At 37.8% G+C, this 14,164-nt stretch overlaps 2 protein-coding genes across 4 annotated transcripts; one reads left to right on the plus strand and one right to left on the minus strand.

Moving 5' to 3' along the window:
- Positions 1–19: 19 nt before the first annotated feature.
- tnfrsf1a (tumor necrosis factor receptor superfamily, member 1a) lies at positions 20–5,917 on the minus strand. Its single transcript, XM_067509376.1, has 10 exons — positions 5,760–5,917; positions 4,506–4,604; positions 4,292–4,397; positions 4,050–4,175; positions 3,785–3,940; positions 3,604–3,682; positions 2,607–2,656; positions 1,993–2,180; positions 1,789–1,909; positions 20–1,680 (listed from the first exon to the last, which is right to left on the minus strand). Exons 2-10 carry the CDS (start codon positions 4,566–4,568, stop codon positions 1,382–1,384), a joined length of 1,188 nt encoding a protein of 395 aa, XP_067365477.1. The 5' UTR covers positions 4,569–4,604; positions 5,760–5,917; the 3' UTR covers positions 20–1,381.
- On the plus strand, positions 4,917–14,095 carry cd27 (CD27 molecule). 3 transcript variants are annotated; one of them, XM_067509381.1, is made up of 8 exons: positions 4,917–5,215; positions 8,580–8,619; positions 9,104–9,242; positions 9,326–9,451; positions 11,632–11,778; positions 13,112–13,150; positions 13,240–13,344; positions 13,524–14,095. In XM_067509381.1, the coding sequence occupies exons 3-8, from the start codon at positions 9,104–9,106 to the stop codon at positions 13,634–13,636; spliced, it is 669 nt and encodes a 222-aa protein (XP_067365482.1). In that variant the 5' UTR covers positions 4,917–5,215; positions 8,580–8,619; the 3' UTR covers positions 13,637–14,095. The 3 variants fall into 3 exon arrangements, with proteins under 3 accessions (XP_067365482.1, XP_067365479.1, XP_067365481.1); XM_067509378.1 differs by lacking the exon at positions 8,580–8,619; XM_067509380.1 differs by lacking the exon at positions 4,917–5,215 and having other exon boundaries at positions 5,904–8,619.
- Positions 14,096–14,164: the final 69 nt, after the last annotated feature.

Consider the following 14,164-nt stretch of genomic DNA (forward strand, 5'->3'; position numbering starts at 1 on the left):
AGCACAATGCAGAAACACATAGGAAAGATATATCAGGTTTATTTAAAATCAGATATAAACACTAGATTGTAAGTTCTGCACAAAGTTGTTCAACACTGATTGTCCAATGAATAAATGGTTTCCTCTGATAAGGAGTCTAATAAATCTTTAAAAAAGTATATTAAAATGACTGTTATACAGTCTACAAGACTGAGTGATTCATATTACATGTGCATGCTGAGACTGGTATAAGAAATGCTTGACGGAGAAAGGGTGTGTCCTCAGTTCTCTAACAGTAATGAATAATGCTTGTATGACAGGGTTTAAATGAATGCTAATAAGGCTGTAAGCCTATAAGCCGGGAGGGTTGGGTCCACTCTACATTTCTCCATGGTCTCACTGGAATGTACTATTGAAACATTACCATTACTAATTATTAACTTTAAACCCCTCCAACATGTATGTTTGTTCTTCTCCTGCCTGGAAATAACAAGTGAAAACATTTTTACTATTGTGATGTTTGAAAGAAATGGAGTAGCGTAATGGTCCAAAATATACATGAGAATGGCCATATGGTATAAAAATACAAAAAAGTACAAAATAAATTGTATATATATTGTATAATAAAAACTTGATCAGTCCCAGTATGAAATCATCAATACTTACAATTACCCTACCCAATATATTTCTAATATACATTACAGTGTAATAAAATTTTTTTTTAAAAAAAACAGTGCATCATAGAGAGTTTAGCAGTTTGGGATCTATTTCCTTTCTCACTAAATGAGCAAATAGATACATTTCACCACCATGTTTGTAGAGCAGATATGAAGCTACAACCTGCAGCAGCCAGATAACTTAGCATACAGACTCAAAACAGGGCATCTTACCAACACCTGTACTCAGTTAAAACAACATACGTCCACAAACAAATTATGTATCTTTAAAAATTGTTTCCAGGCTTTATGCTAAGACAGTTTCCATGCTTCATGCTCAGACAATCCCCTTCGCTTAGCTTTACATTTCCTCCACATGCATTAGAGTGCTATATTGTCTCTCTGCAAGAAGCAAAATGAACTGTATTTCCAGAAATGCCGAAGTATTTGTAAAAGAAAAAACAAGATACACATGGATGAAAGGGGTTGAAGAGAATCCATCAGTTTATCACACCCATTTCCTGTTCACTCCCCCACCTTTCATCCCCCTGAATCATACAATCCATGGTGGTTAGTAGTTTCTCCTCTTCAGTGGGGATTGGGATGAGTGGTAGAGTGCTCAGTGATTTACTGTGAAATAAAATTAGGCATGAGTTGTAGCACCGTGTCTGTATGCTCCAAGGCTGTCCGTAAAAAATTTACTTGGTTTCATAAGCTTTTTGTTCCACCTGTCACGCACTGCACAATCACTGAATGGGATACTTTGTCTCCAGCTCCTCGGCTGCATGTCCAAGATGCATCTTTCTAAGTTGGTCCAACAAGTCCTCCAACAGCGGCTGGTGCAGCATTGTACCTCGTCCTCCTGCGCCTGCACGTGATCCTCTCTCGGCCCAAACGCGCAGCATTTGGTAATGAGCCTCCCTGCAGGATCTGTGATCCATCTCTGCTTGTTCGATTTCCGTGTCCTTTACACCGAGAGTGCGCACAAGCTGCTTCATCTGCTGCACAGGAACTAGATCCAGCACTGTGTAGATCAGGTCAGGAACTGCAGAGAGGACAAAGAACGGAGGTGATAAGGAAAAGAGATAAGAGTTGTGAAAACAGCTTTCTGTATGTGTGAGCTAACACACACTGAACCATAGAATATACTCACTCCTGATTTCCAGAGGGACACAGTCAGGCAGATTGGATGACTCCTGTTCACTCAGTAAGCTTGTGTTAACAGCTTTCACACTCTGGTTGTCCCGAGGTTCATTAACATTGATCAGGACATGCTAAGAGACAAGAGCCAAACAAATTTTACACACTGTAGATGTACATCCAGTAGGAAAACGTAACCACAGAGAGATCAGAATACCTTGAATGAATCCACAGAGACACTAGTTGGTTCAGAGGACAGCTTAAGCAACTTCTTCTTGGTAAACCGTTTAGTTGTCTTGTGTGTGATAACAACCACCAGAACCAACAAAACAAGTGCAGTGACTGCAACTACAGCAATTGCTTTCATTAGGAAAGTATTTACAGATGGAGGTTCTTCAGGAGGAACTAGACGAGCATATAGGAAAGAAGAGATGAACATGGAAAGTAGTTTAAAAACAAAGTACATTTATCCAAAGCAGCTAAGTGAGCAACAAGTGAAGCATCAGTTTAAATTTCATTTAATTGTTGGAAAACTAAAAAAGTTATATTATGAAATTAAGGAAAATTTGACCAACTCCTTTAGGCTCTTTTACAGTAAATTATTGTGTTTCTGCAGGACTTAAAACAAAATACAGCAGAATGCACCTTTTCCATTATAATACTGGCTTATGCATGATGGAAAAGCAGAGGGGACAAAATGGCCTTATGTTGCATTTCCTTGTTATTTCTGTTCATTGTATCATATTTTATACACAGACAGTGAACATGTGTGCCCCCAATGTCTGTCCCTTCACTGAATTGTTCCATAAAAAAGCTGATACAAATGCTCACCTTTCGAAGGGTTAGATGTTGAACAATGATGGATACAATTACTGGTGCAACTGTGGAGAACAGAGAAGACATTTCACAACAATAAAAAGGAAGTAGCACTTCTTCATTGAGGAAGCACCACAAAGGCCAAAATGCTTTTTCAGCAAGAGCTCAACAGCTTTATGTTAACATCTTAGATTTCTAACTTAACAATGATTTATTAACATATTAGTTTCTTTTTATGATAAGAAACTACTAATTGAAAAAGAAATAATGCATTATGTGTCAAAGTTGATACTCATATGTTTATGTGAAAAGAGTTTGGGCACAGTGAGGATTAGTACACACATGGGTGGGTTTAAGGGCAGGTTGTTCCTCTGGGCCCCCGCCTGACTATAAACATCTATATACATTAGGCTTTAGAAATAGAGTTCGCTACATTGCTGTGACAGGGGTTAACTAGTTGTCACAATTACATTTCTACTAAAAACTCTCCTTCCAAATTCCTACATTACCAGTTTTGCTTTTCCTCTAACCCGGAAATCTTTGGCCAAAATTAACTCCTTCGCCTTGTATGACACAGTTACGACAAAGTCTTGTATATGTGTAACTTTGTAGACTTCAAAGACACCCTTTTTACATCTGTAACAGTCTGACTTGAGCGTCTAACAATGGATGTCGTAGAACCACAGAAAGGGATTATCATCAGGATATCTAAGGGTCTTCCCTCAGTGAACCAGGCATACAGTTGGTTGGCTGAAATGACCCCATGAGTCAGAATTTTTAACAAAAGAGCACTCATTTACTAAATGTTAAATCAGTCATCAAACTGAGTGTCTCAACTTTTGTCTTCTATTGCTAACAAATGGAAAGACTGAACAAAGTCAGTTCTTGTGTTGCAAGTTTCACTTCAACAAAAGAAACTTCCTCATCAGGAAATTTTAAGTAAAACAACGTTAACAGCACGAAAATGGTCACAGGGTGTTTACAATATGTGCTCTTTTAGTGGTATACTCACTTCGTGCAGGGTTCACACTTGGTTTTAACCTTGTAGAAGTTCTTATCGCACTCACAAACAGTGTTTTTCTCTGGTGTACCTGTGAACAATAGAACATTTTTACATAAAACACTAATAATTCAAATAGCCGAATAATTTAGAGGTTTAATATAGATATTTCTTAGTATTACTAGAGACTCACATGTTTCTTTTGTCAATTCATTAGGTCCACATGTTGTACATTTGCGGCACTCATATGTCACCGAGTCGATGTTGTACTTGTAATAACCTTGTTTACACTGACAAATAGTGTTTTTATGAGGTTTACATTCTGAAACCTGAAATTCATTCTTTGTTTCTGTGGATAGAGAAAGAAAATTAAACAAATACAGTAAAGTAGTGAGAGTGCTAATGACTGCTACTTTCCAAAAGGTGAAACTGAATCAGATGAATAAATGTTATTTTACCCTTGCAGTGTTTGCAGCTATAGCAGTTCTCCATATAGTTCATTTGGTCTGAGTATTGTCCAAGAGGACATGGTACACAGTTCGATCTTTGACCGTTGGCAGGACACACTTTTAACAGCTTGAAACCTGAAAAAAATTACATTAAACATAGTTGTAAAACGTGTGTATCTGTGTGATATTGCCAATAATGAGCAATACTAATGAGCAATAATAATAAGCTACTGTTTCAGGTCTTTCTGTACCTGGAGAACATTTGTTGCAACAATTTCCCTCCTCAGTGAGAAAGTCCCCATGTGGACATGGCTCCTTTGTAGTTTCCAACAATGTCAAGGAAGGAATGCACATGCACTGCAACAGAAAATATACAATTAAAGTACAAAGTACGCATTTTGCCCATTCCAGGGCAGGGTTTTTAATTTAATGCATTTAGTGAAGTTTGCCAATTTTCTTTCTCACCATGAGTATCAGTATTATGCCAGCAGGGGCTTTTTTATTCCATCTTCCCCTTTGCCCCTCCATTATCTTCCAGATTCAACTCAGTCCATCTGAGAACACCTGCAAGGTAAATATTGTGTAAAGCACCTCAAACAGCCAAAGAAATAGGAGTAGTAGTGTCATGTCAACCACACTTAAAGCACAGCCAACAGGTTACAGCTTATCCTATGCTACATGTCTTAGACTAAATGTCTTCAGGCTCAACTGTACATTGATATTAAAGTAGACATGCTTAATTTAGCCTGCTACCATGCTAAATCTTAGCATTGTTGAGTTACCAGTAACATGCAAAAGCCTGTAGGTGGAATAACATTTATTATTCCACAGCACTGTGTTACATTATACTCATGCATATGCATGTACTGTAACATCTCCAGAGCTTTGGTGTCCTAGTCCTGTTCACTTTGTTTCTCTGCTGACCTACTTCAAACCAGATAAGAGAAGCCAAAAGAAGCCCCTGGTTTATAAAGCCAAGAAGGTCCCAAGTAATGTTTTTGAGGATTGTTTTTTTTTTAAAGCAAGTACTTTCTAAGAAAGAAGCAATGTGTATGAAAGCAGAGGATAGTGGGTTAATGTGAGTAACCATTAAACTGAGGAGGGGGCTGAAGTTTCAGAGGTGGTTTTCTCAGCAGTTAACAGCAGATAAAACGAATGTGAAAGGTCGGCAAGAGGTAAGCAAAAACTATGTTTATTACATTATTTGGCCAAAAAAAAGTTCTTTTATGATTCATCGTTATTTGAAGTGCCACTCTTTCCTGCCACCATCGTTCTGTTATTACCTCCAACTGAAATGGGAGGTACACAGTAAAGAAAATAGTTTGTTGTTTAAATCTCTATTTTTTAAAGCAAAAAGGACTGTCCTGGATTTCTGCGCCACTTGTTTTGTAGCTTCGTGTGTCTCTCTCTGTGTGTCTGTCTGTCTCTCTCTCTGTGTGTGTCTGTCTCTCTCTGTCTGTCTCTCTCTCTCTGTCTGTCTTAACCCCTGTCGCTCTGAAAGATTTCTGAACTTTGACAACGTGTCAACTTTAAAAACCTTCAAAAGAACTTGCGCATGTACATATTTCTTTAAGAAATAATTGTACACTCAAAATTTTACCGTGTTTTCTTTCGTCGTTGGTTTCGATTTAGCTACACTGTACCACCACACCGCCCACTGTAGCCTTGAGTCTGATTTGAATCAGAAGCACATCCACAAACTACTTTACCGTCACTTACCTGGACAGACGCTCTAACAACCCAGTGATATCTCCTTAATTCAGCTCCATGAGTCGACAAGCGTGTAATTTAAGATATTTGTTTTTTTTCTCATGAAAGCACAGCACCGGAGTTATTGCCCCTTTCGAGCCGAGGCAGGCGGAGAAGGGGGGGGGGGCGGACTCAAACGGGAAATAGCTGCGTCATGAGCCCGTTTCAAGGAATCCGAGACACAGTTTGGCAACTAGGCACCTGCGGGCAATTAACAAACATGAACGTGTTGAGACAGAAATGCAGACAGTGGTCTGCCTTGTCACACACTACATTTTTCTGTTTACATGCATTTTTCCTTCATTGATGCTTTTACAGCCTAAAGGAAAAGTAGCTGAGCGCTGATGTGAGTTAGAGACAAACAATAACTGTGCACTGTTTTACCAGGGTGTCTGTAACCTTGAATAACCTTCAAGTAACTTAGAATGTTTAAGTTGGTCTTCGGGTAAGGACAAGTTCATTGTCAGGGTGACAAAATGGATGGCATTTAAAAAGCTTACAGAAATGCAAAACAAGCTTTGAGTTTATTTAGAAACAGTCTCAACCAAGTGTGTTGGGCTCTAGTACAACATTTGCACTGAAGCTCCCTCAAGTGTGTGGGATCTATAATAAGAGTGTTTGTTTATGTCACAACATGCTGTCACTTCAGATGTTTATCACAGTTTTTAATCTCACAAATATTGATATCAGGGCTACCAGACATCCCAGTCCCACTTTAGTTGATTGGGTACTTCGGTTGACTGCAACGTCAAAAAACTAATTAAGCCCAGACTTTCGACAAATAAACTATAGTTGATGATGTTTACCTTTAGAAAAATTAGAGCTAATCAGCCAGGCATCACGGTAACACAAGGAAACAGACACTGGGCAGATTTAACAGTTCTTTATCAAACAATTTATTAGTTATTAACAAAACTTTATGATTACCAGCATCAATGTCAATTAACAAATTACATTTTGGTCAGCTAATTAACTAGCTACCGTTTTTGCAGTGGATTTATAATCTTTTACATAAATGTTTACAGATTTAAACTTACACTGATTAAGGTAACTAATTATTAATTACACTAATTAAGAACACAGTAATTAAAAAGAAGCTATTCAGCAGGCTAGTGGAGTGTAGCCTCACGTGACTTTTAGTTTATAAAGGAGCTCACTCAGCAAGACAAGTACTTCCTCAGAAAAACCACATCCTTCCTTCCAATGAGCAAAAAAGAAATGTATCTTCATTTCTGTATTCTTCTTTATTCCTCTCTCACTCTCTCTGTTAGTGTTAAATACCTACACTGGCACAACGACATATCAGACACTCAGATATTTTCATACGCGCACGTGCAGAGTCTCACACTGCAGCTGCTGAGTTTCACACAGTATTTGATGCCAGCTGTGAGATCTTGGCAGTTCTGTGTGGATTTTGGGTTTCTTGTCAGGTCGAGATCACTTTTGTTTACTTTCTCTCTTAATCTCATAACACATCGTCAACATTTTCCTGGCAAAGAGTGTGTTTAAATGCTTATCAAACACAGTAATCCTTACGGTCAAGCAGAGTTAATACTGAAACCTCCAGATAAGCATGACCAGGTTTGCTCTAAGTCAGATGAGAGTGCTTTTATTGCTCAGTCATCTTTCGGCCAGTCATCACTGTACTCACTTTGAGTGTTGCTGCTCTGTGAGAGCCACACAGTGCTTTGGAGGCAGCCCCTATGCTGCTTCCTCGCCTTGAGGCCCTGTTTCAGTTGACAGAAGGTCATGTGACGTGACCTGGTTTGTATGAAAACTGAGCTCAGGCACAAGTTACAGTGAAGGTGGTTAGAGGAGCTAAATTGAGATGCTTCAATCTTGTACTCCGGTTATTTTATGTCAGATGGGAATGTTACTGAAAATGTTTAAAGTGATAAAAAGACATTGATAGTGAGTTGTTGTTTTGTTTTTAAGTAACCACAGATTGTTTTATGTGTTTGAAAAATATGCTAATTAGCTGGTTGGCTCTGTATAACTAAAAACATTCTCACGCCCACAATGTTTTAACTGTTTTTATAAGGAATTTCTCTGAAACTAATCATTTTGCTTATAACAAACAGAATGATTTACTCAATTCTGAATAAAGTGGTGTGATATTAAAACCATCAACTACCAGAAGGTATGCATGGAAATGCCAACCAAGCCAAGTAATAAAAACACTAGCCTGCCTCTGAGGACTGATATATCAGATTGTTCATACAATAAGATACTGTATATGTATTTTCACATTTGTGACACAATGACTAATGTCTTGTTTAATAAGGAATTTTGATCTTATCTATGTGTTGGTATTGATAAAATAAATGTTTGTTGAAGCTCACGCCTGTGTGTCGTAAAGCTACATTGCAGCTTGTTGATATAAATACACTTCTTGGAATAATTTTATCTTGTCAACAGTTTTCTGTAAAAACAACAGGACGGTTTGGAGTTAAATGAGTGGTATGTGATGTTTTACTAAAATGACATCATCATCCCAAAATGAAGAGACAGGTGCGGAAAAGAGAGAGAGAAAGCATGCAATGTTCTAGATCCAAAACAACAATTTTGAATGAAACGAGAGAGATGGTGCATATGGAAAAACGTGGAGGCAAGAGAAGGGCATGTTTTTCTACAGCAAGACAGGGGGTCTCAAAAAAGAAACAGACAGGATGAGACAGCGGGGCAGAAAGATTCAAAGAGACCGGCAAATCTTTCAGAATGAGTCATCACTGACATTTTATGAATAATCCCCTGACATACTTCTGGTCCCCTGTTCATTCTCATACTCAGAGGGTCTCAGGACACATCTTCTCTCACCTTCTTCGCTACTGTAAGTATTTTATTAACATATCTTCAGTCGTAAATGCTGGTCAGGTGTTAAATGTGTATAGTCACGTGGAATGGTACTACAGTAGTTTCCTGTGTTAATGTGGCAGTAATCTCTCTAAAGCTTAAAGCTTCATTGTGCTGTTTAGTTTATGACTTTCTTGAAATTTGAATGTGTGTATTTTATTATGCATCAGGCATGACTTATGTGAATGTTGTAAAGCTCTATAAACGCATGGTGTTTCACTTAGTGTCTGTTGTCATTAAGTCACACGAGGACATGAAGTTAGTTGGTGTGAGAGAATAGGATGCAGGAGATATGGTTAGATGGAGGCACATGATTTGCTGTGGCGACCGAAAAGGTGAAGGCGAACAGCCAAAAGGAAAAGAATCACACAAATAAATGTTTTTCCTTTTTCGTCCCCTCCCCTTTGTGCCCATTCTCCTCCCATCCTCGTTTTTCTTTCTCTTCATCCCTCTTTTTGCAGATGCAGCCACTTTATATCATATTTACTGTCCTGTCCAGCCTCTGTTTCTTCTCATCTTTGTTTTCCTTGGAGTGTAATGAGACACAATATCCATGGCCAGTGAATGTACCCAAGTTTTGCTGCAACAAGTGTGCACCAGGTAAGGTGACTTTCTTTTATCTTGATAATCTTCTAGTTTTGATTCAAACAGGTTATAGCTCTAAATTATTGTGTGTATTATAGGTGAACGCATGGTTCGGCGTCCAGAAACCTCCTGTGGAACTGAATGTACTTCTTGTACAGGGGACAGATACAGTGATTCATACAATGTGGATATGACCTGCAATTCCTGCACAAATTGCAACAAACGTGAGTAATTTTACAGCTTTTGTTTTTTGAGGTGGAGGGGAGGTGGGTGCTAGAGAGGTGCTAAGGTGTCATAAAAGCTGAACAGTGCAACAAACCTACTCCTCGATATTTTTCAGGCCTAAGGCAGGAACAAGCTTGTGATATTGTCAAATTTAAGATGATATTTTCTTCCACCACCAATTATTCAAGTATGCTGTGAAGCATTGATCTATTACTTTGCCAGTAAATTACTCTTTTAATTTTATATCATACTGTCATCTATAGCAATGTATAGCACAGACAATACATGTTTTACATCTATACATTACGAGTATGGCAAGTAGATTAAATGTCTATCACATATACAGATATAAGAATGATGCTAGTTAGAAAGTATATAGGTAAGCAGCATAGTTTAGTGGTTGAAAGAAATATCCCTTATTAAACAATACTATAAAAGTACATTAATGTGTGTTTGTGTGTGAAAAAACATGACGTGGAAGTGATTCATCCTATCTATACAGTCCTGAGCACCATTTTGGTCCAGTGACTGCACAGAACCACACAGAAAGCAGAACATCTTTGTTACTCAACTCTGTCTGTACATGGTGATTTCAGAGAAGCCCATAGAAACCTATGGTTGCATAGAGAAGGGGGCTTTCCCTTCCGTATATCATGGTTGGATACAGTCAGACAGAAATGACAGAAGTGGGGGGGCGAGAAGCCCTCTATTCAAGGGGTTATTAGGGTGGGATTCTGCAACAGATATTCTTGCTGATAAGAGCAGCAGCACAGCCCCCCAATGTTGGCAAAAACAAGAGGAGGTTGAAGAATTCAACATTGTCATGTCAGTGGAAAAAAATAGAAAAACACAGAAAAGTGGTAAACATCGGAAAGAGCTGCAGACAGAAATGTCATGTTCTGTATTATTACTCAGGTTTTTGGGCTGCTACAGGTGAGCAAAAACAGCCTGTTATGCTTGTTTTTAAATGTCACTGTGGAAAGCAAAGAAGACATAAAACATAGAAGTGAGAGAAAGTTTGTAATTCTCAGTCTGAAATTTGGTCACATGAAAATTTTTAGCGGATTATGATTTCTTTGAGTAGCTTTGCATATTGTAACCAGAGAGAAAAAAAGGTTCAGGTCAGTGTTAAAGTGCAGCTGTAAACAAACCTTTAAATACACTGCAAAAAGCTTTTGCAAGAGAATCTGGGGGGATGGAGGTGGGTGTTCAAAATGTCAAAAACCTTTAATCCTACACATTAAGGGGCTTTGTATCAATTAACGGCTATGGAAACTAATTCAGGTGGAAATGATTCAGCCCACACAAAGATCTCACATTCTGATCTTACAAAGAAAAAACAGCATTAATGTTTTCTTAGTTGATCTTTGTCACAAGGACTTGGATGCGTAAGTGAACTTTCAAAAATGGCACATGTTTTAAAATTTAACACTAACGTAACATTTTCAGTTAAATGACAACATTTGCATAATTGATTGTGTATATTGCTATGAATTTGCAGTCACTCATAATTCTTATGTGTGTTTCTGACTCTATCATTTAAATAGATATATATCCTATAGATTATGATTTTCTAACTTTATTATAATAGATCATCAGAGGACAGCACAGATAAGTAATGAGTGGGGTATCAACTAGCCCAGACCCGCCAACCCAATCCGACGCTGCTAAAAGCCCTTGACCAAGAGTCACCGCCAGCTTCAAAATGTTCACATTCAATGCTCTGTGGGGAAATTATAAAATGATTATTGGTAAAAGTGATAAAATTATATCTGTTTATGATTGTCATTGTTGCAGTTTTAGTTTTGTTTATGACAACACATGTTTTGTGATGACTATGGTTCCATGGGGCTCATATAAGTAGTTTTCTGTTTGCTAATATACCATCACATTGAAGTGTATGTGTTCCTGTAAGAAAGAAAATGTTTCATCAAAGTGAAATACTGTTTTCACAAAGAAATAGCAGTTGTGTCTGCCTCGGAAGAAGCGGTATCCAAAGTGATAATATAACGAAGTTATGACTTAAAACTAGAATCTACCTGTCATGCCCAGTTTGTGAGTCATATCACCTTTTCTGATATATGTCATGTTTAAACCTTTGTTCATAGATGTGTGTTCCTCATCATATATACTTAGAATTATGATTGTATTATACCTTGTCTCTCTTTTTTTTTTACAGCAAACATGAAGTTACTGTCTCGCTGTAACACTACTCATAATGCTGTGTGCACATGTACAGCTGGCTACAAATGCAAGGACCAACCCTGCACACAGTGTGAGGCCATATCAACCCCAACCAAACCCACCCTAACTCCATCCACCTCAAGTAAGATACCGCAATTAATGACATTCTTTCAGAATTTGAACAACAAAGTGGAACTAGCATAACCAGAATAAAGGTTACAGGAGAGCCAACTATTTTACTATAAATCGCCTCAGTAACGTTTCTGGTTGAGCATCTGTTGCACCACAGCCTGCCGTACTGTTGAGTGTGGTCAGATGTGTGATCTTTTATACTCATAGCCACAATGTACACCGATTTATGTAGTAGGCTATAGGTTTGGCTCATAACCAAAGGAGGGCAGCAAAAACCCAACTCTCAACTAACATTAAGTTGCCTATTCAATAGCATAATTTGTTGTGGCTAATTGCTGTAGCTTGAAACATAGCTAGCAATAGATTATAGAATGATTGCTACATATCACTCCTGCTATTGCTTTTAAAAACATTGACCTATTGGAATTACATTCAATCCTGCAATGAATGTTGTACTGGATACAGAATACAGAAAACAGCAACAGTGTAATAGTGGATAAAATGACTACCTGTACATTGAAGAAGTAGGAGTAGGAAGGAATCCATGGAACATTATTATCTCTACAGCTATGCGGAGGATTTTGACATCCATTTTAGCTCTATGTATAGGTTTAAGTCCCACACGTTTACTGGTTAAGTTCACTCCAGCTCTGTAAAGCACCATTTCCACAAGCAGCAGGCAGATGTTTTGCATTTTTAAAAGTCCTACCCACCACCTTTACACTGCCCAACAGGTGAAGAGACATATTTAGCAACCAGATGATAAACACAGTGAAGTATTCAACGGTTGGGGGCATCACGTATCTGTGTCAGAAGTCAGAGGAGAACAAAATAGAGTAAAAAGTATAGTGAGATATGCAACGCATGATCCTTGATTAATGTTGATGTTGCTTGTGTCTGCTGGGTTTGTAAAAAGTGACTGCTAACTTCTGTCGGCCAAGAATATATCAAAACTAAATTAATATTGCTTTAAAAAATATAATATAATAATAATATTCTGTTCATCAACATCAGTTTCATTGTTTGTCACCTTTTTGGCGCCATGGATTGAATTCCTACCTGCACCACATATCATCACACTGTTTAACCAAAGAAAATAATCACAGGAAAAAAATTAATTCAGACTGAACTGTATGGAACCATGGCAACACACACATTCTGTAATGATCATCGCATTTCCACAGTTCCTCTGTATCCATGGAGTAAGGTTAAATGCACAAGGTTCATTCTGGAATTACGCTGTACCTACATTGAGTTCCGTGATTATGAATTAGCATGATCTCTTGTGTTAAAAACAAGAGGTCATGTTGCCGGAGTCAACTGACAAGTTTTTTTTTTTACAGTCTTGACAACAACTTGGAAACCACCCAAATCAATAATAGGTGAAGTAAACTAATAACTAGTAAACTAATGTCACCAACAGATGTTTATGTGCATTTTCTAAAAATTTCTCTTTGACACATTCTTACAGAAACGGTGTGGTTTCTAGTGATAATAGCCCTCCTGTGTGCAGGAATTGCACTTTTGGTTGTAGCAAGAATCAAGCCCATTCTGCGCTGGATCAGGTCCAAGCATGGTTAGTCGAATATTGTTTTGAAACACATAACAATGGAGCAGTAAAAAAGTACAGGAAGCACAATGGGCACTTTCATTATTAGATAATGTAAATATATGTATGTTTTTAATCTAAAGTGATTATGAAATTGCATTTCAGTCTAATTTCTACAATCCTATATTTCTTATCTTGTTGCTCAGGCTACTTTTTGACTCAAAAACCTGCACCAGAATCACAGTTCTTCGAGCATGAGGAGGTATCCAAGCCTGTCCAGGAGGTGTGTGGGAAGTGTGACCAACTTATTGCTGTATGAGTTACCAACCAGAGGGGTGTTTCTCCTACACATGGGTGATCAAGAGTTTGACAGGCAGGCACTTGTTGTCATGGCCGAAGCAAAACATGTTTTATTGTTTTTGACATTAATGGATAAATGGAGTTAACGTCACTCGGTCTGTGCTGACAGACAACGTACTGTGTGTTTCAAGACTGATACTGTTTCCTGAGAGGAGAAAGAAACTGGAAACACGGAGTGGGACATTGTGACAGTCAAGGATGAGTTAGAAATTGTGCATCAGTTGCTATAAAAGACTGTATGTACTATGGTACACAAAGGTTTAAGATATTTCAAATCTTTACATTTATGTTTGTGTATATAATGAGACATTTCGCCGCTGTTTTTTTTTTTTTACATCACATGGGAAGGTTTTGTAATAATTTACATAAATTCTATTTTGTTTCCTTTATTCAAAATAAAATTTTATTGTAATTAAAACAGCCTTATATTACGTAGAAAATTAAAAGTATGTACAAGAGTTTTTATATCATAAGTTACAAAAGAGAT

This window comes from Channa argus, chromosome 7, assembly GCF_033026475.1.
Source record: "Channa argus isolate prfri chromosome 7, Channa argus male v1.0, whole genome shotgun sequence".
Classification (NCBI taxonomy): domain Eukaryota; kingdom Metazoa; phylum Chordata; class Actinopteri; order Anabantiformes; family Channidae; genus Channa; species Channa argus.

Bases quoted from the DNA above. Each gene is read 5' to 3' on its own strand.
- tnfrsf1a (XM_067509376.1), bottom strand. From the start codon at position 4,568: ATGGAGGGGCAAAGGGGAAGATGGAATAAAAAAGCCCCTGCTGGCATA. The intron at 4,176-4,291 runs GTACAGAAAGAC...AATTTTTTTCAG, and splicing joins TTGCAACAAATGTTCTCCAG to GTTTCAAGCTGTTAAAAGTG. The intron at 3,683-3,784 runs GTGAGTCTCTAG...TATTGTTCACAG, and splicing joins TGAATTGACAAAAGAAACAT to GTACACCAGAGAAAAACACT.
- cd27 (XM_067509381.1), top strand. From the start codon at position 9,104: ATGCAGCCACTTTATATCATATTTACTGTCCTGTCCAGCCTCTGTTTC. The intron at 9,452-11,631 runs GTGAGTAATTTT...TTTTTTTTACAG, and splicing joins CTGCACAAATTGCAACAAAC to CAAACATGAAGTTACTGTCT. The intron at 11,779-13,111 runs GTAAGATACCGC...TTTTTTTTACAG, and splicing joins CCTAACTCCATCCACCTCAA to TCTTGACAACAACTTGGAAA.